Source organism: Athene cunicularia (assembly GCF_003259725.1).
Source record: "Athene cunicularia isolate RWA chromosome 28 unlocalized genomic scaffold, athCun1 chr28_part2, whole genome shotgun sequence".
Classification (NCBI taxonomy): domain Eukaryota; kingdom Metazoa; phylum Chordata; class Aves; order Strigiformes; family Strigidae; genus Athene; species Athene cunicularia.
The window spans coordinates 1,343,306-1,368,172 of record NW_020799140.1 but is presented as its reverse complement, the minus strand read 5'-3'; the positions used below and the strand labels follow the sequence as shown (position 1 = coordinate 1,368,172).

The following is a 24,867-nucleotide window of genomic DNA, read 5'->3' as shown; positions in this document are numbered from 1 at the left end:
GGGGGATAACTGAGGGTCAGGACTGGAGTTGCCTGGGGGGGCTGTGGGAGGGGGACTGGGAGAACTGGGCGCCCTGGGGGTGGTAGAATTGGTGGTATTGGAGAATCAGGACTGAGGAATTGGGGGGAGTTGGGGGGGTTAGGACCGGGGGTGTTGGGGGGGGCAGGACTGGGGATATTGGAAGGCAGGACTAGGAGCAGACTGGGAGGACTGGTACGAAGGTCTGGGGAGCACAAGTGGGGGCATCTAGTCCAGGGGGTACAGCATCAGGGGGCTGGGCTGGGGTGCAGCTGTGGACAGCGTGGCTGGCAGGGGCCGTGGGGACCAGGACATCGAAGGAAGAGGCTTTTTCCTCAAATCTCCCAGTGAATTTCCTTGCAAACCAGCACTGGAGCACGAGCATTAAAGAAAGTCCCACCCTTGGCCTAGGCCTGGGTCCGCCCGAAGACCTGCAGCATTGTGATGGACTTTGTCCCTCAGAGGTGACACCTGTGCTGACAGCCCCAGGCGGGGGCTCCCCCAGGAGTTGGAGCCCTCCCTGGGGGTGGCTGAGGTCCTGTTGGCCACGTCGCGTGCATGTCAGCGGTGCGATGCTGTGGGCTCTGCCCAGAAGCCGCTCAAGAAGCTGCAAAGTGCCTTTGTCACCCTGTGGCTGCAGCTCAGCCGAGGGCAGCCCAGCAGGGTCAGTGCAGAGGGTGCCCTGCCCGAGCCGGTTGGGTGTCACAAGCTCCTAGAGGAGCAAAAGTCTGAACTAGACCAGAGCTTCCCCAGGGGTTTGGTGGAATCAGTGCTGTGGAAGGGGCTCCCCTCCACACCCCGCCCCGTGCCAGCTGGTTCGGCCCTTCCGCCCGCCTCAACCCTCTTTTTCTTTGCAGTGTTAAAGAAACGCCTCGTGAAGCTTGTCGTCAACTTTCTCTTCTACTTCCGGACAGACGAAGCGGAGGTATGGAATCCGCTTTATTGTTGTTGTTTTCCTCCCTCTCTCTTTTTTTCTGTGAACTGATTGCGTGGGCTTCGCGAAGTGATACAGTAACAGGCTGCCAGAGCCAGGACACAGCCCCCACGTTTCTTTTTCCATCAACTCAGCAAAGACTCGCGGGGGGTGAGAAGCAGCACTGCCATCTAACCGCACCCGGGTGCTTCTCTGAGCTTGGAACGAATCTTCTAAACATAACCATTGCCCCAAAACCACAAAGGTGGAGTCTGTAACGTTTGTTTGCAGGACTGTGCTTTATCGTGCCAAACTGAGGGGAAGCTGGTTATTTTGCTCTCCCAGGAAAAGAATTAACATTGTTTGTTCTGCTTTATGCCAGGAATTTTACTTGTATACAGTGCTCGCTGTTGCTGGGAAACTTCTGTGGCCGTACCCTGTCAGTATTGTTATTTTGTGCATGCAGAAGCCCTGCTTAGGTCTAAGAAAAAAGAAGTGAGGGATGAGACCTTCAGGTTCTGTTTCTGGCTTTGCTGCTGCTGAGATCTGGTGATTTTTAATGAATCCCTTGATGACTGTTGCTAAAGATTCTCCTGGTGGAAAATTAATACAAAAGCCGTGTTAATGTGTGTGAAGAAAGGTGCTGTGTGCGCGCTGGTGCTACAAACAAAGGAACTGGAAAGCTTTTAGTGGCATTTTTAGACTTAATCCATCGTAAATATTTTACCCTGATAATGGCTGAGCTCCTGTTTTCAGAAATACCCTTTTCTCCTTTCAGCTGAAGTGCAGTTGCCAGTCGCTGCTTCGCTGGAGCTGCAACTGCTCCGGGGTGAGGTGGGGGGGGCGAGGCATTGAGCAGTCGCTCTGGTGTAAAACCATTGTGCCAGAAATACGGAGTAAACCAGGTTTTTCAGCGTCTTTCCTGCTGACCTGTTTGCCTCTCACGTTTTATTTAGCTTGGACAAAAGAATTCACTTGTGAGTTGCTTTTGTTTATGGCTCACCCTTCGGTTCTCACGTCCTTGCTGGATGTGTGCTGGTGAGCAAATAGCACCTGCGGTTTGTCTCTTTATCCTGAGCTGTCCTAGCTCCTCGACACGCTGTTCTTAACCTCTTGCAAGGCTCAAGGACTGCCCTTACGAAGTACAACAGGAGTTGTTTGTGCGTCACGTTCAATACTTCATCTTCGTTTGATTTCCTGAGCAAGGAAATTAAACTCCTTCACTGCCTTCACATCACAGAAACGAATGCTAAAGCCCGGGCTGAATCTGAGCGAGTAGAAATGTTTAACACCTGATTAACATATGCAAAGCGTTACAGGTGAGACTAGCACAGTGAAGCATGTCAGCAGACACAAAAAGGTTGATTAAAAGAACATGGAACGTTCATACGATTAGACTGAATTACTTGAAAAGCAGCACCGTGTTATGAAACTTGCTGCTTAAAAGGCACCGGGCAGACTCCGGGGTTCTCACTGTGGCACTGGTGGGTGACGTGGGCTAAACCCTCTCTCTGGGTCTTTTCCAGCCCATTGGAGCTCTGCTGCTGGAGCACTGCAGGATCACCAAAGAGGAGGAGAACGTCTTCTCAATCAGTGAGTTCTGCAGATGCGTTCCCTTTTGCGTTTCTCTTGTGGAAAATAGTGCTACATAAAAGGAAATGTTTTGCTGCTTAGTTCCTGCTTTTTCCTTTGGTAACAGTGAGGTTAGAGCTCCTCGGCCCTTCTCCTCGGTGGGGTTAGAGCTCCTCAGCAGGGTTAGAATTCCTCAGCCCTAATCCTTCACAGTGGGGTTAGAGCTCCTTGGCCCTTCTCCTCGCAGAGGTTAGAGCTTCGCAGCCCTTCTCCTCCCCAGCTGCCCGTTGTTGCTCTGGTGTTGCCATGCCCCATCCTGAGGACAGTGACATTTTATCCCCGGCTGAAACAATCTGTCTGATTTGCACAGCTGCATGTGAGGAGAGGAACAGTAACAACAGACGGACCATGGCTTAGTACTTGTGGAAATCCCTCTCTGGGAGGGTTTGGTATTGACAGATTGCTGCTTCTGTACTATTGCATTTTATATTTAAAAAAAAAAAAAAAAAGTGAGCCTCAGATAAACCATCTGTCGGGCTAATCTAGCACCAGTCCTCCCGCCACGCTGTTTGTCCTTGTGTTGATAGCTGTGGCTCCAGCTGGCTCATGGTGTGTCGCCCTTTGTAAGCAGCCTTTCATCCAACAACTAATCATTGTGCGAGAGGTATGTGGCAAAAATAACAGGATGTTTCTCCAAGGCCATTCCCATATCTTTTGGCCTGGTTGTCAGGCACAGCTGCTCCTCTGTGCAGAGCCTTGTCTCCTCTTCTAGCTGGGAGTTCTCGCCGTCTCCAAAGGACCCTCAGACAGCCTGAACATACCTGTTTCTCTAAATTTCTGTGGCTTCAGGACTGTCGGGGGTCTGGTGAATGAGGATTCCTGAGAAAAGTGTTAAAACTGATGGTGGGAGGTGTCAGGCTGTGTCCCTGCACGGCAGCCCTGAGGGGTTTGGATGCAGTCTGACCCGGTTATTTCTCAGCAGCAGCCCAGATCTCTGTGAACTGTGTACTAAAGAGCAGAGCTCTGGGGACAATGTAATTAATTAGGTGTCCTGATTCTGTCTTGGTAAAGAACTGGAGTGGCACGGGGACTTGCTTTCCGCTGTGCACAGTACCAAATTCCCAAAAGCCTCCAGCAAAGACAGGTCGGTGCCTTCTCTGAGTGCTGTTTAACTCCTCAGGTGGCTGCCCTCTGCACGTGTCAAAATCACTTTCTCAAGACCATTTTCCACTTGGATTTATCTCTGAATCTTTGGTGACTGTTTGCACAGAAGCTCAGGGAGTTTCAGCCCCGGATCTGGCCATGGTGGTCCAGTTCAGTTCCGAGCTGTCGCTCTCAGTTGGAGAAGCTGCTCTTCCCTCCCTGAAGTCTTTGGCTACTCTAAGCTGACAGAGGCTGTAGGCAGCTGCTCCGGGCCAGCCAGGAGCCACACGGGGTGAGGGATAGGGGCGAAGGCCGGGGCTATCAGCTTGTTCACAGACATCTTAGTTGAAGAGAGATGCTATTTGTGGCGAGCATAGGCAGCTCCGCCAGGATGTCCCTTAAGCTTTTTCCTTAACGCTGGCAGGTTTCATTGAGGAGCCAGAGAGGAAATACTGCTTCGAATGCGACAGTGAGGAGCAGTGTCAGGAGTGGATTGAGGCACTCAAGCGAGCCAGGTAGGCCGAGCCACCAGCGCGAGGCCGGTGCTGTGTGCTCTGTGCTGTTTGTTTTCTGGGATCAGCTGGTGGTGAAGCCAGGGAGGGAAGCGGTCGTCTCCTCCCGAGCAAGCTTCCCTTCAGCTCTAAATAGCATCTGAAACTTCTCCATATCCTTTTCTGCTCAGCCTGCGCATGGTCTGTTCCTGTCTTACAGCTATGAGTTCATGAGGAGGAGCTTGATTTTCTACCGGAATGAGATCCAGAAAATGACAGGGAAGGTGAGTGCCTTGAATTCAGCTTGTCAGGTGGTGACTGATGGGTTTGGACTGGAGCAGGGGCTGGTGAGCTCAGGTGTTGTTGCCAACTGTCCTGCCCAAGGCTGTTTGCTGCCACGTGTAGGAGTGACATCCTGGGGTAAGCCAGTTCCTGAAGCCATGATCTCAACAGCCGCACCCGAGGGTTGTGCTCAGCTCCAGCCCTCGCACGTGCACTCTTCCAGCAGCGGAGCGGCCTGAGGTTTGTGGCTGGAGAAGTCTGGCCTGGGCGAGCCCCAAATGCCCCCAGTTTTGCAGAAGGGGTCCCAGGCAGCGCTGACCAGATCAGCACATCCAGGGCTTGAGATGCTGCTCACCCCCCTGCCAGGCTCCTCAGAGCTTCCCTGCTCGAGGCAAGGGGCCTTGGGTATCCGCTGTCCTCCCCAGGCTGTGTGACTTCCTGCACTGGAAAGTGGGACTGGGGTAAATCCAGCACACGACTGGGACCTGAGGGACAGTCCTGCTGGCCTGCCTCGCCCTTCTCTGCGTCTCACTGGTGCCCTCCCTGTGCTCTCACTGCAGGACCCCCTGGAGCAGTACGGGATCTCCGAGGAAGCTCGCTTCCAGCTGGGAACACGCAAGCAATAATCCCCTCAACTGGGCTAACTGGGTGAACTGGCCCCAGGGTCACTCCCAAGTCCCCCCCCTGGGAAGAACAGCAGCACTTCCCCAGAGCAGTGACCAAGTGACTTTAATTTATTAGCCAAATAATTTTGTATTATTTTTTTTTAAAGGGAATTCACTGCACATTCCCACTTGCCCCAGCTGTGGAGGCAGCCAGTCTTAACTGCAGGCTGCAGGGAGGGAACAGAGCTCCTGGCACCTGCCATCCTCCCTGCCTGGAGCTTTTGGGACCAGCCCTGGGCCAGCTCTAGCCCTCCTCTTCCTCCCTGTCCCTCTGCTGCAGGGAGCTACTCAGCTTTTCTGGCTCAGGATCTGCCTGCAGTCCCCAGGAGGAGCCAGGGAGGGTCGTTCATCCCCTTGCTGTAAGAGGATGCTCCAACTCATCTCATGTCTGTGCTTGCAGGGTTAACCCTGTCATGCCCTCTCCTGGTCAGAGCCTGGTGGCTCAGCTGTTGAGCGAGGAAGAGGGGGGGAAGCCTTCCCTTAATGGGGAGAGCTCAGCCACACCTCTCCCCTGACACAGTGCCTGCGCAGCCCCTAGCCACCTGCGTTTTGGGGCTGTTTTGTTCTTTTCCCTTCTCTGGGCAGGAGGTGCTAATTCCTAGAGCCTTGATGAAGGCCACGCTGCAGCCCCTTAGAGCACCCTCCCAACTGCACTGGAGAACGAGGCTGCGAAGCACCCGGGAGCGGAGACAGGGCTGAGAGATCTGTGTCACGAGCCAAGCTCCCTCTGCAGTGCTGTGGGCTGGGCTAAGCTGTGCAGTTATTCAGCTTCCCAGAGGAGAAAGCCAGATGGAGAGGTTTGTAAAGACAGGAACTGCTCCCCTTGGGCTGGACGTTGGAGCTTCGGGGCATTGCAGAGGTGAAGCCCGGGGAGCGTTTGACAGCTGGGCATTAACGCTTCATTCCCTGAGCCCTTGCTGCAGCTTTTTCTCCCATTTGTGAGTGTCCAAAGGGAGAGACCAGAAAACTGCCAAGGTCAGAGCGAGCTGCCGGGGAAGGGCTGCAGCTCCTGCAGCGAAGAGATAAGCATTGAGGAACAACATCTCCCCTTCAGCCGCAGCTCTGGCTGCACGAAGGAAAACTGCCCAGAGATGAGGGAGGGGAATACACGCTCCACGCCTGCACCCAGGGCTCCAGGAGAGCCAGTTTTCCGCCTCGGGATGCAGGTGGCTGCAGCAGCTCCCCCGGAGCCAGAGCAGGAAGGGCCCAGGTCCCGCTGGCAGAAAGTTGAGGACAGAAGGAACTCGGCTCACGGCTGGGGCAGGTAACGGCACCACAAAGGCTCAGCCTGGGATTTGGGGGCTGCAGCTCCGGGCCGGGCCCTGCCTGGCGAGCAGGGAGGGAGGTGGGGTGGAGGAGCCTGGGCTTGGCAGGAAGGTTTGGGGCTCCTCCTCTTTGGCTGGGAATTAATGCCAAAACAAGAGCCCGTAGCACAAGCTTTAGGGGCCTGGCCTTCCCTCTTTACCTCATGCTGCCGGGTACCAGGAGAGTGGCAGATGTCACTGATGCTTTATTTTAACCTCAAACCCACGGTTTTTTTCTTTCCCTCCCCAGATACTCCCTTTCCCTTCAAAGGTTCCAGGTGCTTGCTCCAGCAATTACCAAACTCAGCAGAGGGGCAGCTGTCCTGTGTAATAAGCTGAGGGCAGGGCAGGGTGGAAGCAGAAAAGGGGCCGTTCTGAACAGATGGGAGCTCTAATGGAAGCAGCAGTGAGGGATTAAAAGCAGGAACATTTGAGAGCTTGTGCTTTAGGGAATTAGTGTCCTCAGATGACTTTAATGTGCATTTCAATCCTCACAAGCCTACTCTGCTTTACCTCAGTGCAGGGGCACGTTCCTGACACACTAGTGGGGTACGCAGCGGCTTTACTTACTGTGAAAAAGAGACTGGTCTGTCTGGTCACCCAAGGGAGGACAGACGGACGCGCTGCAGGCTTGGCAGTGGGGTAACTGTTTCCTTTTCTGTGCCTGGGCTCCCCCAGCACGGCCTCAGCCCTGCCACAGCTCCGGCGTCGGGGGCACGTCGAACCCCCCTGGGGAGCCGAGCCGAGTCTGAGCATTAGCGAATCCTTTAATGTGCAAAGTCAACCCATCTATAAGCAAAACCGCCGGCAATTCTGCCAACGTTCACTCATTTCTAGCAAAGAAACTTGCAGTGCTACAGCGAGAGGCAGCGGCTCTGCCAGCCGCGCTCGGTAGTGAACAGTTGGCAACCATTTGCCTTCCAGGTCTGCCCGGAGCGTCCCCTTGCAGGGGCAGAGCTGACACCCACTGTCTTCACTGTACATAAAACGGGCATTTGATTTAGAATGTTCTCGGGAACAGTTGGGTGAGCGAGAGATAATCCCAACGCTTATTTAAGAGGCAACAATGACATTTCTTAACTGAATGTAAGAAGAACGTTGTGAAGAGTTAACCGGCCAGCCAGGCCCAGTACTGTAGGTCAAGCTGGGACACCCTTAGGTTGCAGGAGTGAGGGAGGATGATGGTACTTCCAGACACTGAGATCTGCATCAGCTGCTGGTGATTTCTAGACCACTGTTCATCTTTCACCCTCTGGTCACTGTGCTTTCTGTATTCCAGGGGCCTGTTCCTGTACAGGCCCCCTGAAAGCGTACTGAAGCCATTTCTCTGTTGTACAGCGAACATTTCTAATAAAAACATTTGTAATCTTTGTGGCTGTTCTAAGAACCCAAAACTTTCACCGGGGAGGGGCGGCTGTAGTGAGCTCAGGGTCAAGTGCAGCCCCATGGGGCCTGGGTGCCCCCACAGCTCAGGGGCAACGGGTGGCTCCACGAGGAGTTTTAGAGCTTGAGCGAAAAAAAAAAAAAGAACATGCTGAGGAAGATGAGCTGGGTGAGGCTGCTGCGACCTGCTTCCACCATCTACAAACCCCCCCAGAGCTGTGCAGCAGGGTCCTCCCTCACATTTGAAGCATCTCACCATGAATTCGCTTAGAAAGCGGCGCGGCCATCGCTTGCAGAGTTTAACTACATCGCCTGGCTGACTTCAGCGTTATTCTGCTGGTGAGATTCTCAGCTAAAAGGGTAAATTGGAAGGGGCACTAGGCTGGGCTTGCACTCGCCAGCATGCTAAACCCTGAGAGATTAAGCTCTGCCAGGGCCTAACTCAGGACACGAGAGAGACCCAGACCCTGTCCCTGCCACCAGGTAAATCCACGGGCTGGAACAGCTCCTGTCCTGCTGAAGCAGTGAAACTCCACAACAGTACGGTGTATTAAAATACATACACTTTAATATAAAGACAAAACTTCAAAGCATTGTTTCAATTACAAATCAAGGTAAAGACACAAGAAATTAAGTGGAGGAAGGGGAGAAAAAACTAACTCTTACATTGTGGAGAATTAGAAAGGCAGGGTGGAAATATATATATTATACATACATATATACACACCAGAAGAATTCACGCTACTTCTATGGAAGAATGAAAGGAATGACAGGACAACTTACCAGTATAAAAAAAAAACAAAAACAAAAAACAAACAAACCAAAAACAACCAAAACCCAAAAAAAAAAAAAAGATAAATTAGGGGAAGTTTGAATTTTAAATAATTCAGTTTAATAGGCTAAATTATATAAACTAATTCCTATTCACTAGGAAACATCCCATATCACTGTTCTAAGAAAATGGGTTTGTAAAATAATCCATTGAAAAATGGATTTTTATTAGTAGTTAAAAGTTTACTAATCAATTCCTGAGCAACAGCAACCTCATAATCTACTGCTTTCCCCATCCAAGTCCCACTCAGCGAGGGCAGGCTCTCACTCCTAAAAAGTTTAAGTAGAACAGAGACCTAAAAAGTTGGGGTTTTTTTAATTTGATCACTTAAAAGATTAATAGGTTAAAAAAGCCAAACAGGATGGATCAACCCATTCCATCTTTTCCTCGTTAACTCCAGAAACAAGACCTTTCTAAAGAATGATTCAACTGCACCAGAAAAGCAACCAGATGTACCTTGAAAAAAAAAAAGGATCACAAACTTGAGAACTTCAGGGTTAGCGTCATAACACTTTTAAATTTTAAGACATGATTTTGTTTTTAAACTATAAAACCTTAAGAAACTTCTTCAGAAAGAGGATCGCAAACAGCAAATATACCGGAGAAGTATTTCCCATTTTTTTTTTTGTCTCAGGTTTAAACCCTGAAGTTCACAATAATAGCATCTTTCATTGCAATATTCAGTCTAAATAGATATTTATATATTTATAATGCATAAGGATAAATAAAATATGGCACAACAACATTTTAAAAACTGGTAATCCATCTTTTAGTGAAAACTTGATATGCAAGCTATGGAAATGTTGAAGCAAAAAAAAAAAAAGGAGGAAAAAAAAAAATTTTAACAGCCATAAAACTTCAAATACTCGTACACTGACTACACATCTGTGCTTCCAAAAAATCCAATTCATGTGATTTTTCCTCAGTGCTGTAAAGATAGTTCACAAAAACACTGTCTAGTTTCTTCTCCCCAAACTGATTTTAAAAGACATTATTGTTGGTTCACAGTCCATTGTACAACGTCCACTCCTTAACTGAAGAAATCATCATTTAGAGGTCCCAAAGCTTAATCCTCTTTATGCTTTTGGCTCAGGCAAAACAAAAGCAGAATTTTTCAAGACAGTCACCTGTGTGAGTTGGGGATAACTCCCTCCCAGAAAAAAAAAATAAAAATTACATCCATAACCTTCAAGTTTCCATACCCTGTATTAAAAACTGATTTCAACACAGAAAGCAAATGGGTTCTACATAGGACTTGATCAACCGAAGCCACCTGCCGTGGGCACTAGGACAAATCTCCAAGTCCTAAGGAACAGCTCTTCTGTGAGCAGCACCTGTGGTCGGCACCAGCCCGCTCTGGCGAGGGACAGTGGCCCCTGGCTGAGGAAGCGTGTGCTTGTTACTAGTGCTCGGAGGTGATTAGCACCAACTCCAGACCCGGCTGAAGAAGGAAGGGCCCCGGGGAAGCCTGAGCCAGGAGGGGACTCATGATCAGCAGCTTGAAAACAAGCTCCCAGCGCTGGAAGTCTCCTCTTCCAGCAATGCGGCAACACCTCGAGGGAGCAGCTTTTTGTCACGTAAAAGCCCAACCCTGCAAACCACCCATCTGCAGGGCCAGAGGTGGCCACGGCCTTCGTCCTGCAGAGCCACCCTGGTGCCTACAGCCGCACCGCCGCGGGGGAGCACCTCGGGCCAGCGGGGCCCTGCGGCAGGAGCAGCACGAGGGCGCGGGTCCCACAGGGCCAACGACGTATCCACAGGAGTCACAAAGAGGTGGGCCCTCGGAGCGGACGCGGAGGAGAGGAAAGCGCATGCTGGCCCTCAAACTGCTCACAAGAAACAACCTTCTTTGCGCCCCACAAGAAACAATCACCCGAACAAGAGGCAAGTCTAGCCCACTGCAGAGACCAGCTCTGCATCCGCTGGTGCTCTCGTCTGCCACGCACTCCCTCAGCCTCTCCTCTGCTTGGACTCTTCCAAGTGGAAAAATAACGGGTGAGGGGAGCAGATGCTGCTTTCCAAGTGCACAATCCTAGCAAGAACCAAACCACACAGATCCCTAGAGGTGACCCCAAGCTGCCCGTCTGTAGCCTCATTACTCCAGAATAAAAGACCCTTCAGCACAGGGAGGTGCAGGGAAGGGTGAGACAGAACCGGATCACCACCGGGAGTAAATCCACCGTGGTGGGGAGCACCTGACCTGCAAACGCTGCTGTAGCCCCGCTGCGTTCAGTACGAATCCACACTGCAATAAAAGCAGGCGAGGAAAACCTGGCTGACATCCACCTCCCTCCCACTCACAGCCCTCTCACTTATTTTCCAAGGCAAAGCAACTCTCCCAGGTACAGAGAATCACAGAACAGTTTGGGTCGGAAGGGACCTTTAAATGTCATCTAGTCCAAGCCCTGCAGAAGGAGGTTGAGGAAGTGTCACCAACGCCTCTCAGAAGGGAACTCCTGTCCCCACAGGATGAAGCCGGCACCTACACGCAGCCACACGCCCTGAGCCACAGTCAAGCCCCACCAGCCACAGGGCCAAGCAGTATGGAAGCAACGCTCCATTTTGAAACGTTATTCAGATGCAACGGAAGAGCTTAATCAAGCCTGAAACCTCTCTGCTCAGCAGATTTCAAATGAAGAAGTTACTTGCTCGGGTATAAGTCTGACTAAAGAAAGAAGAAAGCTACTCAACACTTAGGGATGAAGTAACAGAGCGTGACAAACAGTTGGGTGTTTCAGGCCGAGTGTCAGTTCCTGGGGATTTGAAAGCTCGATTCACAAAACCAGCGGCTCGCAGATCCCTTCACGATGAAGTGATGCAACCTTCCTGCCCGGCGTACTTCAGCGACCGCAGGTGCAGTCACAGACTCGGGCCCTACAGGCTCACCTTCATCCCCATGTGCCCACCCCCAGAGCCAAGCCAAACCCCAGCCAACAGCAGGGTGAGAGCAAACCGTCGCCACTAGGAAGGAAGGAAATTAAATGGAAGTACAAGAAAATACTCCTGTGTTTGTCTGGTCAACAAGACATGAGTTCCTGCGACTAGAAGATACCAGTTGGAGACGGTGCTGTACAGCTAGGACATGCTGCGTTCCCTGCTGTTGGCAGCTTTCCCAAAAAGCAGCTTCCCCTTCGCCTCAATCCCACTGCATCCGCAGCCTGAACCCAAGAGGTGACAGCGCTTCCCATCACCATGGTTGTCCAGACCAATCCACGCCTTCCTAAAAGCAAACAGCCTCATCTGTACCAAATCGAGAGGCAACCCAGAGCCGGCTCAGGGTCAGCAGCCCAAGCCTTCACCTCCTCCAGCAATGTCTTCCCACTTTCTCCCTCAGCTACACAATAAGCCGAGAAATCCGACTGCTGGGTGCCCCCACACCCCTCTGGCTAATGGAAGAATTGTTGCTGAATGACTTAATCTGCGGCAAATAGCAAGTTTAGGTTTTGTGCTTCTGGAGCACGCCCAGCTTCACAGCATGGTGGGTCTCAGCGGACCGAACCCAGCAAGCACGAGCCAGAGGTGGGAAATCACCAAAAAAGGAAGAGTGCACAAGGCTTGTTCCTCAAGGCTGACGTTTAGCAGCGGGGCACAGGTTTTGCTCAGCGCAACGCTCAGGAAGTTCCATTTTTTTTTTTTTTTTTTGGCAACATATGTGCTACAAGATGTATTTTAACTTCCTGACGAGTCCCTCCCTGGCAGCAGCGGCGTGGAGGAGAAGGAACATGTGTGACAGCCACGGAAGGACTGGACCCGACAGGATGTGGTAACAGAGAAGGAATTTCTTTTTTGGAACTGGCTGTTTGGCTTTGATTACTCAAAAGCATCTCCAATTATTGAAAACAGGTTTCAGACCTCTGGCACAGCGCTCCTACAGTAAGGTCACGAGGGTCTTGTTTTTGTAGCCATACGGATCAGATCTGAACATCTCAAAGCTATTCCTTCAGCAACCCGACCGCAAGATAAAGGCTCTCCCTGTTTTGCAGACAAAGAAACAAGTTGAACTTGCTCTAGACGATGGCAAAGTGATAAAAGACCAGGGAGCAGGGAAGACGACAACACAAATCTCTTTGCAAGATCTCCCTGCTAATCCAACACCGAGACATCGGTCCAAAACCTGCCCTCCCTACCCCACACTGCTCCCTGCATCACGAGCGCCGCGGGCACCTTCCTGGAAGCGCATCTCAGTGGGGATTACTCTGAAGATTTAGGTTAGAGCTGCTGCACAAGTGAAACATTCCGCAGGGTGTCACAAGGGGAAGGTGCCAATAGCGCCAGGCGGGGGTGGAAGACACTGGCAAGGCCACGGCGTGGGCTGCCAAGATGGAAAGAGCAGGTCACTGGGATGACAGCCCCGAGGGGATGCAGAGGTAGATGGAGGCCCGGTCCCAACAGACCCCAGGAGGCTGAAGCAGAGGCTCAGCAGATTGGCCAGCAGACTGAATTTGTTTCAAGTACGTCCTAACTACACGTTTATTCCTGGGTCAGCGTCCGGTTTCCTTTGGCTTCCCCAGATGACGTCTGGAGAGACACAGACTCCAAAACTCTGGGCAGTTCAAAGTGTCTTGATAGCACATGCGTGCTCAGCTCCAGTGAGAGGGCTTGTGCTGCCCATCGCCAACGGCTGCTCCCGAGCAAGTCCTGCGGCCAACGCCGACTGCCCATCACCAGAGCACCACGGGTGACACTGAGGGACAGAGGGAGTTTTGCCTTTCCACAACACCCACCAGAGTAGGTGACAAACCCCTCGCCTGGGGCCTTTGCTCCAAAGGGTCACAGAGTCACAGATCATTTAGATTGGAAAAGACCTTTAAGATCATCGAGTCCAACCATAAACCCAACACTGCCAAGTCCACCACTAAACCACGTCTGAGAGCTCTGTCCTGCTCCCCAGACACCGCTGAAACGCTGTGACCCTCAGGGCGAGGCAGGTCATTCCCACCACAAGAATCTAACTACCCTCTTCAGCCGAGGAGGAGTGCCGGGAGCCAGCTGGGCAACACGGGCCTCGAGCAGGTGTGGGAAAGCACAGCAGGTTCCTCAGAGCTCTGCGAGTCAGCTCCTGCTCCGACGAGGCATCTCTGCCAGCGTCCTGCGAGCGCCTCGGGTCTGAGCACGAGCGAATCCTCCCCAACAGAACAAGCGATGGCAGCCGAGCTTCCTCACTGGATGTCTTCTGTAGTTTGAGATGAAGGGGGGCCCAGGAGGTCCAAGGAGCACTGTATCTTGGTCCCTTTTCAGAAAAGGATCTGATAAAAGCAGAATGATCAACAGCTTCTTGTATTTCCTCGTCTCTCTCACTGGGGATATAAATGACAGGGGGGAGATGTATTTAAGGCTGCTGCCTCTCCAGCGATTGCTCAGGCACAGCCTACAATTCCAAGCCTTCAAAGACCTGAGCACTCTGTCATTTGCTGGGAAGGATGCTAAGGCAGCTCTGCACCTTCCAGTTACCAAAGGATCTGGAAGAAGCTGGAGCTGCCCTACTCCCAGCTGCAAACACATCTGGGTTACATCGTCTTCCTGGATTCCAGGACATACACCGCGTACGGCTTCTACTAGAAGCTACTGGATGTTTCTCAGCTATCACCCTCTGAGCATTTTTGCCCTTTTCCAGGTTTTCATCTTGCTGTAACTCAGCAGGGCTCACCGCTGTCAAAGTCCTCTCCCACACACAAAGCAGAAAACAGTTCCAAAATATCCCAAATTTCCCAGGCTATCAATCCCTTCCCAGCGAATAAGGCAGCAAAGTTAGATCAACACTTTCTGCCTACGGAAGACACACTTAGGAATCAACAAAATAACTGCGTTTTGTCCCAACTCTCTACTATGATCGCGTGGGGTGAGGTACGGAGAAAAGGGTCCAACTAAAGCCTGCAGAGGGTAGGAGCTGCCACGGCAGCTCACCCCCAGCCCTCTCTCGAACAGGGCCCGCACGGCGCTCAGCGGCTCCTCCTGGGCAGCACGAGAGCGCACGAGGGCAGAGGCATCTTGCCTACTTCAAACACAGAGGCAGGAGTTAAACGGCCCAGGCGTTCAGCCCAGCTTTTTGTGACCCTGGGATGCTCCGTGGGGTGGCTGGCAAGGCAGGGCCCGGCTCTAAGGTAAACGCCTGATTGCTGGAGGTGGGAGACTCCTTCGGGAGCACTAGTGACCTAGAAGGGATTCAAGGACCGTGAGTGCCCCTGAGGCAGAGCAGTCAATGCCGCCCCTCAGAGCACCGGGGCTAGCAGGCAGATGTTTCCAAAAGCCTAAATGTGGTTTTCTTCTAGTCATTTTGCTGTTGCAATTCCCCTTTTACTGTAGTTTCTTTTATTGGTGCTTGGTCTGAACTACAGACCGGCGTGATTTCTACTTAATGGATCATCCTTCTCCTCACTCTGTGCACTCGAATAAATAAGTTTTTTTACAAGTTTACTGTGCATTGTACAATCTAAAAATAAATGAAATAAAGTGTATGAAATTTATAATTTTTCATCACATCTCTATAAAATACAGCCGCTGCTCGGAGCGGCACTTTCTGTACACAGAACACCAAGTCACAATACGATTAACTGCACCAGTTTGATAGTGTGGCAGCACAGTAAGCTAGATTGTGGTGTTTTTGTGAACTACCATTGAGACCTACTTAAAGCAAAGAAATACAAAAGCAAAACGCACTTCGTCAATCAATGTACAGGGCTAAGCCATTTCTGAGTCAAGTATCAAAACCCTACCAACAAAATACATTGTACTTGGAACAAAAAACAACGAGCTGAGAAAATCTGCTACCTGCACCGGTACAGAAGCACTAAGTTCAGTCTTCCCAACGTTGGTAAAAACGGCCTGACCAATACCAGTGATTATGCACCCTGTTCATATGCCAATGACATCCCAAAACGAGTTACCAGACTAGCTACCAAAATTCACAGTGACTTGAGTGCCACCAGCAACTGCAAATGGCCCAGTGAAGTAGTTCAAATGGGGCAGGACTTGGATTTCTTCTGTTCAAACTGTGCCTGCGTTGGCTGAGCTTGCCTGGGCCACCCAGGTATAGCTGCCACTCCAGAGGGAGGACTGAGTTCTCGTTGGTAACAAAGACAATTAAAAACCACCCAGTTAACAGAGCGCCTGGCTCGGTTTAATAGGAGACTGCCTTTCTCTGTAGCTCACACTGCTGCAAACCAAGTGGATTTTGGTATATGAACAGAGTAAGTGGAATAAATAAACTGCAGACCTTTCTGAGAACTGGGTTTGGCATTGGTCAACCCTCCAAATTCAGCACCAAGGATTCAATCTAGAGGCACAGTTCTGACGGATGAAATAGCACCGAGAGGAGGCTCTTGACATCTCTGCTGGTGTGCCAGTCCTTTATTATTCAGAGAATTTAATAATAAGTTGTATTTATGAATCTAGGTGGAATAAAATAAGTCAAAATTGGTTTTACTTTAAAAAAAGATAAATACTTTATCTAAACTATCAACAATACAAACTGGAGCTTTAAGCATCTCTTTTGCCTTTTTTTTTTTTTTCTTTTCTTTTTTACTCAGATTCACAGTAAATATTTTCTCTGTTGTTTAGGTCTTTTTTGTGTTTTTATTTTGTCCAGTAGTAAGAGTAGAAACCCCTGCACAGGCCAGGTGAGCACCTTTCAGTGGAAGCCGAGTGAAGTTGGTCCACGTTGTCCTTGCATAGGTCACATTGGGTTGAGGTAGAAATCCTAGTTACCTGCACAACAGGAGGAGAGGAAGAGACTTATCTAAATAAAAGACAAAAATCTACTGTGTGTTAGATGTGTCAATCATTTCTACATTGCTCCAAGACCTCGTTAGCCAACAGAGAAGGAGCAACTCTTGACCCAACCGCAATTAGAGAAAAAGGAACACTCCAAGAGCGATACGCGGCCCCTCCCGGTTATTGCCGTTTTTAAAGCTTTCTGGTAGCGTGACTGTACTGAACTCTGTCCTCCTGTGACTGACCTTGGGGGGCGGGGGGGTTAAGTATTCCCCCACTTAACCTTCTTCTAGCACACACTAATCTGCTTTGCATTTTTTATTACCCTGGGGGAGAAACATTAGGAGAAGCAAAGCAGTTTATTCTCGCCCTCGAGTCCAGATTTCAACCTGGGCTCATCAAGGCCTCCGAGCACACGTTATTTACACTCAAGTCAATAAAACTGCTCAAATATTTGACTTACGTCCAAGAGTCACGCAGAGCAGAACCACAACTACGGTAAATCTGTCACACACCACCTCCTGGTAGCGTTATTTCTGCTCCTTTGCTCCACAGCCCAGCTTTGTCACCCAGCTATTTTCCTCCGCCCTTGTCTATTTTGCTCGGGACCTTTTTGTGAGGGACCATCACAGGCGATGGTACGGAGTCTAGCCCAGCACCACCTCAGTTCCAGGTGAGGGAACTGCTTCAGCAGCAGAAGGCTTTCACACCGCTCCGGCCTGAGCCGCTCACACATACAAAACCCCAAGCCTAACCCTCCTCGCCCCTTCTCCCCCATCTTGTTTCTGTTCGTTTTTTTTCCAAGCCCATTCTGTAACCACATCACACTGCTGGTCTCTGTCGGCACACGAGGACCATGTTACTCAAAACTCTTCCTCAGCCTCACCTCCTGGTACAGAAGGACGGTGGTCATACTTACGTGCCTCACAAAAGCCTAATGAGGATTTGTTTGTGTCTGTGGAGCAATTTGATGATGAAGACACTATACACAATGCACAGTCAAAAGAATCTCTCAGGTATATTGTAATTGAGTCATAGGTTTTATAAGCGGCAAAGAGTATTCAACCATAGTAGCTTTGGTATCAGTGAACAGCAACAACATCAAAGACCTACAAGAAAAGCAGGGAGCAAGCTCTGGGGCCTAACACACCCATTTAACTTTGCAAGCACAAGTTGGTACAGTAGGATGCCACAGAGTATTTCATGAACAACAGTACCCAACTCTGTGGTGATACATTTTATTCTGGAGTTGCTCTAAAGACATTTAAATACCTGCTTCAATAAAAATGCATACAGTCTCCAGAAACCCTCGTCTCTTCTATGGCCCCAGCCTTTATGAAGCATGGACCACAGTTAACCCTGCAGATTCCTTGTGTTCTCATTCCCAGTCTACCCAGTAAGCCAGTGGTTGCCAAGTGAGCATAAATACAGCATCTGGTGGAGTCTGGTTCTGTTAGCCCTAGCAGGCAAGACCAATAAAGCTGCAGTGCACAGATAAATTACAACCCTTCTTTGCTACCTGTGGTTGTGTTTTCCATTGACGCAGGGGGCACGTTAACCGCAATGCAAGACCAGTGCATTTACTCTCCAAGCCAAAGCTGCGGCTTTTTAACCTAGAGATTTTTAACTTTATGATTATTTTGAGCAGCCGTTGTCAACTGACAGTAAAAACAAGACCACCACACTGCCACATGCAGTCACAAAGCAGCACCATCACGCATCCTAACGCTACGTGAACATGGACTTGTGGAGATGCAACAGTCTGTGTCAGAGGGGAAGAAGAAGGGAGGGGGGAATCAAAGTGGACAACAACCACTTCCAATAGCTGTATAAAACCATACTTAAAAAATAGACAATTCTTCCTGATTACTGATCGTCAGAAATAAACAGTTTCGTGATCGCAACCTGAACATAATCCTAATGTCAGATGAGACAGACCAGAGTTACCATTGTGAGCACTCCTTGTCGAGAAATCCTGACTCCCGGAACAGAGAGCAATAAGACTCTCCATCCTCTGCCATCAAGATCATTTGCTACCCACATTTTAGAGGCTTCTCTGTTTCAGAGAGCCCATCCCCAACCTATCTCTGAAAAGGAAGAAGCATCATTCAGCATCTTGTACAAAACTCCTCTTTTTTTCTCTAGCCTTACCTTACAAAATAAGAACTGTTAGCTAAGCAAGCTCTTTATCGTGGCTTAACCCCAGAAAGGTGCGAAGCATAAGGAGACTGCATGCCAAGTGTAACCCACATAGCGGACGTGCCAGCTGCGTTGGACTGCGTGATCATGGGCGCGGACTGTGCCAGCGCCAAACGGGGCAGAGGCGGGTGATGGACTGTAAAGGAGGGGCGGGAGGTTTTGTGCTGGAGGGAAGCTAGCTTAATAGACAAAGAAGCATTAGCAGATTGGACAGAAGCAGCAGAAGAGGATGGCAAAAAAGCTTCACCAGGTGGGATGGATGGCAGGTTCTGCAGAAGCGCAGGCTCGGAGTTAGAAGCGAGTAATGGAGGAGGTGGGGGCAATGAAACGTTAGGAGGGGGCGGGGGGGAATGGAAAACAGATTGCACTGGCGCTCTGTTGAGGTGCTGAGCAGATCTAGTCTCACTAGATGTTACTAAATTAGAGGAAGGGGGTGGGAAGGATGAGGATGAGGTGCTGGCAACAGCCTGCAGAGGGTTTAAGCTTAGCACTGTGCTGCTAGAGACAGCACTGCTGCTGAAACTGGCTCCAAATTGATGAGGAGAGGAGGCAGAAGGCACCGCATGGTTAAAAATACCTGCAAACAGGAGAGAAAAACTCAGCTTCAACAGATGGGCTTTGTACAGTCTCAAGTGACAAGAGAAACAAAACAAAAAAAAAAAAAAAAAGAAAAAAGCAAAATTATAATAGTTACAGCCCCATACAAAAATATGCAGCATGAGAAGGCAGCAAGCAATGAGAGATAATGGTGCAGGCCAGGAGGTACAAAAGATTTCACTTACCTTTCCTACTGCCAACCTCTAAATGCCACGAGGAAAAATGGTCAGACCCAAGAACTGTCAGTTCTATACCACACGGGTAGACTTTTGATGAGATTACGTGGTCTCTAGAGTTGTTTATCTGAAGACTCACACTGCTGCTCTTCCCTCCCCACCCTCCTGCTTTCCCACTTACAGGGCAGCAGAGGGGAGATTGTATTTCCAGCAAATCTATGTGCTGAGAGATGTGAGAGTTAGGATTTCCCGACATGGTGCCTGAATGATTATGGACAGGTAAGAAAAACTGCCTTGGACACTTAGTAACGGCAGGTTCAGACTATCTTCTAGTCCTGCCAGCTTGTCTCCGGTTTGGGCCACAGAAGCCAAGCCTGTGCAGAATCCCAGAAGTGCAAGGTGCATATGGCATTGCCCTTCCTGGCAAAGAAATACTCTTCGTGTCCATTCAAGAGCCAGAATGCTACGCAACTCCCAGCACCATCTCCTCTGAAGAGGCACTGATGTTCTGCTCTTCCTGGATCATGCTAAATCCATTCAAGGCCTAATCTCAACCTTTACTCAAGTTGACAAGTTAGAGATCCTTAACTTGGTACCAGGACAAGTTAAATCTTTTACCTGCAGGCAGACCTAAGTTGGTTCCAACACAGCAACATCTGAACAAGCATACATTATGAAATCACAAAGTCTGGGTGTATTCTTTCATTAAGGTGATACAACAAGCTCATCTAGTAGACAAAGCTCATGAGATTTCACTGTGGGGAACTGAACTCATCCTAGCATTTCCGAGAGATAGAGGAGACTGGTTATGTGGGACAGATCTGCTTCACATCCTGCAGAAATGAAAGGGTTTCACCCCTGGAGAGGCAGTGTCAGACTTTCCTTTAGGCCCTGTCTTATACCAGAGAAAGAGTTCTGCCTACCTCCAACTGTTCCACCTGTAACCCCAGGAGAGAAGTTCCCCATAGTGTGAGAATTAGTCAGTCTGGTTGCAGCTGATGACACGTGGACCAGACTGGCAGCAGCTGGCATTGAATTAAATAAGGACTGCAATACTGAGGAATTTGTCACTGAGTTGAGGTTTGCTTGCAAGGCCATGGGGCCGAGGGGGAACTGTGATCCAGTGGTCAAAGTGTTTAGGAAAGGATGGTGCGTCTGAACAGAAGATGCTGGATTGCCTGCTGAAGAAACAGCAGTAGAAAGGCTTTTACCATTCAGAAGGCCACCAGATGAAACAGCAGCAGAAATGAAAAGGTTGTGGCCATTTTTAAACTCCACATCTCGGTCCCTTCCTTTGCCGACCTTTCCGTTATGCTGCAAAGAGGTTTTTTCCGAAGACCCCCCAGTACGAATGCTTATTTCACTGATCTCTTTGCCTTTGACCCCCGACCGATTTAAGTCTTCTCCTTTCGTGCCGCTAAGGCCTTCAAGTTGCCTCTTGTTCAAAAAAGGATTCGTTTCCGATACCCCCACATCTTTGTTTCGCTGCGACTGGAAACCCAGGGAGCAGTTGGAAGTCGTCACGTCTGAAGCCTTATGTGGAAGAGAAGCACCATCAATAAAGCTGTGTAAACCAATGTCAGCGGACAGTCCCCCATTGTACGTGAATCCGTTAGTGGAGTTTGTACCAGGGCTGAGCCCATCTGCCCCCGACGAGGGCATGGCGATGCTTTTTCTTGGGTGTGCTGCGATCTTGGCATCGATGGCAAGGCTGTCCTCCGAGGACGGCCTGAAGGCAAACAGCGAGTTCTGGCTCAGAGATGAAACCGACTGCAAGGGACTATCTGTAGTTTTGGTCAGGTTGATGTCAGATATTGGTGAAAAAGTAGATTTCCATTTACTGCTATTCATGTTTTCGTTGCTTTGTGCTTGCTTCCTCCCAGATAAGCTGCCACCTAATTTGGAAGAAAATTACAAATGTCAGAAAACAGCATTCACTGAATCTGCTCCTTAAGAACAGAGTTTTATCTTTCAACATCCACATTTTATCAGTCTGTAATTCTGTTTCTGATCCAAAGGCAGAAATATTTGTGAAGTCACCTAAAAGTCTTTAAAATTTAGTTTAATGGTCTGAAAAAGCCTGAAAAGGCTTATCTACATTTTCCTCAGACTTTGTACTACAGATCCCTCCCCAGACCCCGAGTCAGAGGAAAAAAAAAAAAAGGGTCAGATCTTTGGTGACCTGTGGCTACAGAAAGAATTGACCCAAAATCTGTATTTATCAGCCACATGTCTTGATTATGATTACGCAGAGCCCTGGCAGAACCACAGTCTGAGCAGCAGCACAGAAACGCCTGCTACTAACAACTTCAGTCAGTGGCAGACACCCCTTCCCAAGTCCAACCATTATAACAAATAATTAAGATTCTCTCACACCTACCATTTTCAACAGTCTTCTGTGGAGATTTGCTTTCCAATGATATCGTTGCAATTTTCCTCTCAATTCTAGTAGGAAAATAAAAAGGTTATAGCACTCACTGTAGACCTTTTCTTGCACGTTTACCCTCATCGTCCTCACGTTCACGTCTTAACAGTTGACCAGAGTCAAATATAAAGCTAAGTCAGCTCGACAGCTGTCATGCTACTTAAAAGTAATAAGAGGAACTTAAAAGCGTAAAAAGAATCCAACACAAGCTTCAAGTAGAAGCTATTACAGAATTATTGCTCTTTGCCAAGATTAGTGCACATTCAGAGGACTCCACTGTTGCTTTCCTTTCACAGCAAGAAGTAGGCTTGCTCACATTTCTAGAGCAGTTACTTTTTCCAGCACCTTAAACAAGAAAAAAAATTGCACCCCACAGGCAGGCAAAGGGTGGCAAGTACTCAATTTTCAGAGCAACGTATCAACAGTTTAGGACAGGAAGTGAAGCATTTTGAATTAAGCTGAAACTGGGAGTGAGTGAGAGACAGATTCTTAGCCAAAGATTACACACACAGCCTCAGTACTCCTACAAAGCAGTTGTAAAAAAAAAATAAAAAATAAAAAAATCCCTTCTACAATAATTCTTTCAGAGGCCAGACTCTGTCGGCCTTGCATACACAGCGACAGGAGGTTCCCACATTCAAGTACTACTTCCTAAATACCTTCCCTATTCACTTAAGAGGCTGGGCATAATGGAATCGGCCTCCAAGCAAAGGGGACAAAGAAGGCTTAACACACCTCTCCAGCTCAGAGCACCGTTATCAGCTCTCGGAGAAATCTCATCCCGAAACCTATGCCTGTGTATTCACCTGCTGCTATTGTGCTCATCTTCAGATCCCTGCTCTTCATCTGATGTTAGAGGAGAGTAATGAACGCCGTTGGTCTGAATGAGGGGCTTTTCCTTTTTCAGTACCGGGGGCTGGTCATTGTCCTGGTAAGGAACAGGAGAGTTCTTCAGGGAGTTTTCAGGAGAGGAAATGGCTGTTATTTCTAAAGGCTGGTTAATGTTATTGACCTGGACAAGAAGGAAAGAAACCAGTTACAGATGAGAGTGTCTCTTTAGAAAGAAAGGCATCTTGTTAAGGATATTAAAAGCAGGCTTAACTTGCTCAGCTTCAGGATATGCCAACAGCTGCGTGTTGAGCACTGCTGCTGTTATACTCCACCATCCTCCATTAGAACCCAGGATGAAAGCTTAAACATAAACTTGGAAAAATACCTAAATTTCATTCTTTGATTTTATGCTTAAACACAGAAATGAAGACATGGGATAATCCATTTCTCTTCAAGCTACCACTGCAGGATCACACGAATACAACTTGTATAGCTGGCTTAATTATGCAAGAATGCCATATGCTTCTGGCACTCTTCTGCTATTTAGTCAATCTTAGTTTAAATTATTTTCAAAATATTTAACCTACAGCCTAAAAATCAACTTCGCTGCAGAAACAAGCTCTTTGTCATAGGGGAAGAGATTATTTTTTATTTTTAATGCTCTGACAGCAATGAACTCTTTGAACATGTTCCGTGTTCTCATTCACAAACTTCTCAGCAATTCTCTCGCCTCCCAGAGGGGCCATTTTCACAAGGGGTCCTCACGCCAGTCCTAGCTACTAGTACTGTAACAGCCTGTGAGTGCACTAAAGAACAGAACAGTTGAAACTTATTTCTAACATTCCAAGAGCTTTCCCAGACCCTTCTCTCTTGCTAGAGCTCTTCATTTTTGCCCTTACCATGGAGTTGATATTGAGTGGTGAACCTGATGGTTGCGTAAAGAGTCCAGACACAGTAGGTAAGGATTTGCGTTTAGGGGAGACCCCGGAGTTCCCGCTGAGATTCCCAGTAGAGGATCTCTTCCGCCGGCCTCGCTTCTTCCCATCCTGCGCGTGTGCTTGGCCACAGTCCAGCCGAGCGGTCGTGGGCAGAGGACTGTGCTTGTTGGAAGGGGATTGTTTTACATGTCCTGTATTAGGAGAGATTGTAAAGATGATTCTTCTCTTGGCCTCGTTCTCAGGATCTGAAAACGCTGCATCAGACTGAAGATCCCCCTTTGTTCCTTCGGCAAACATCTTCTGAGCATCTGCATATTGCAATACCCCTACCAGGCTCTGGGAGGTGCCATTTAACCTGGGGCTTGTTGAGTGCTGGTGAGCAGGGGAGTTTTGCCCAGAGTTCCTTGACTGCATCATTAGCAAAGGATGTTGTGGAGTGGAACTCCGAGACCCTACTGAGTTAAAGAGACTCCCAGAGTCGTCCAGAGCTGCCTGATCAACACTATGGTTAAGATGGGCTGGGCTGTTTGTAAGATTTCCATTGACTGCCACGGAGCCAGAAGAGTAAGAAAAACCTGTTGAAAGGGAAAGTATACATCATTGCTTCTGCTGAGTGATAGTTCACAGTGCTAGATTTCTGGGATGACTGGGAGTGGTTTCAGCTCTACCTGCATTAGACCAGCCAGCGGCCGTGTATTACATGGGGAACTGCACAGCTGCCCTTTACACAGCGCAGTTGAGAACGTGGCTCTGTGTGCTGATGGCTTCGGTGAACAGTTTTCACTACTCTTTGCCTGTTTAGGAATTCATGTGGTATATGGAGATATCCTATGCTCTCTGCCTGTTTTTTTAAATGGAATTCAAGTGTGTGTTCCTTTTGAAATCAGGGCTCCTCTACTCTCAACCCCTTCCTCTCATCACGGAAATAGATGGCCAAATTCAGCCAGTTCCCTTCCCCAGAAAAGAAGGGACTTTGTCATCCGCAGAGCCCACCTCCTTCTTAAAATTAAACAGAAGGCTGTGGCTTAGGAAGTGGCAGGGGATCTTCAAAGAAATTGTGGCAGAAGAATGCCACGTGGGAGGAAGCTTGGAAAGGGAACTAAGTATTTGTCATGGTGTTTCATAAATGGGTTTAGTGCTCTAGTAAAGCCTTGTCTCTGGGCTAACTGAAAGGGGTAGACGGGAACATGGTATTGTTTTACAAGGTTGGGGTTTTTTAAATACTTCATCGGTGTTATAGAAAACTGCAGCCAAGCCCTTCTTTGCAAAACAGATGCTAGAAACAACACAAGCCCCTCGAGGTGTAAACGTGAAGAACAAATGCACTCTCTGATGAGGGATCAGCTGTAGAATAGCTGCTGTATGCTAGAACCTACTTTTCCTGGTCC

The 24,867-nt window shown here is 49.0% G+C and overlaps 3 protein-coding genes across 6 annotated transcripts in view; 1 reads left to right on the top strand and 2 right to left on the bottom strand.

Moving 5' to 3' along the window:
• SF3A2 (splicing factor 3a subunit 2) overlaps positions 1–3,655 on the bottom strand; it is a 9,515-nt gene extending 5,860 nt beyond the window's left edge. The window contains exon 1 of the mRNA XM_026865230.1: positions 3,646–3,655. The gene's annotated coding sequence lies outside the window, so the exon portion shown is untranslated. The remainder of the gene's footprint in view (positions 1–3,645) is intronic.
• PLEKHJ1 (pleckstrin homology domain containing J1) lies at positions 467–5,135 on the top strand (the record flags this gene model as incomplete). Its single annotated transcript, XM_026865148.1, has 5 exons — positions 467–943; positions 2,458–2,524; positions 4,071–4,161; positions 4,358–4,421; positions 4,980–5,135. Coding segments are annotated over 5 exons (765 nt in total), but the record flags the coding sequence as incomplete, so codon positions are not given.
• Positions 5,136–16,112: 10,977 nt separating this feature from the next.
• Positions 16,113–24,867, bottom strand: part of DOT1L (DOT1 like histone lysine methyltransferase) — a 66,135-nt gene continuing 57,380 nt past the window's right edge. Inside the window, exons 24-29 of one of the 4 annotated variants that reach the window (XM_026865226.1) lie at positions 23,441–24,054; positions 22,517–22,722; positions 21,666–21,730; positions 20,209–21,180; positions 18,465–19,089; positions 16,113–16,307 (exon numbers count right to left, since the gene is read on the bottom strand). In XM_026865226.1, coding sequence (XP_026721027.1) covers positions 18,500–19,089; positions 20,209–21,180; positions 21,666–21,730; positions 22,517–22,722; positions 23,441–24,054 — 2,447 coding nt within the window. In that variant the 3' untranslated portion in view covers positions 16,113–16,307; positions 18,465–18,499. The remainder of the gene's footprint in view (positions 16,308–18,464; positions 19,090–20,208; positions 21,181–21,665; positions 21,731–22,516; positions 22,723–23,440; positions 24,055–24,867) is intronic. The other 3 variants (XM_026865227.1, XM_026865228.1, XM_026865229.1) reach the window with 3 other exon arrangements.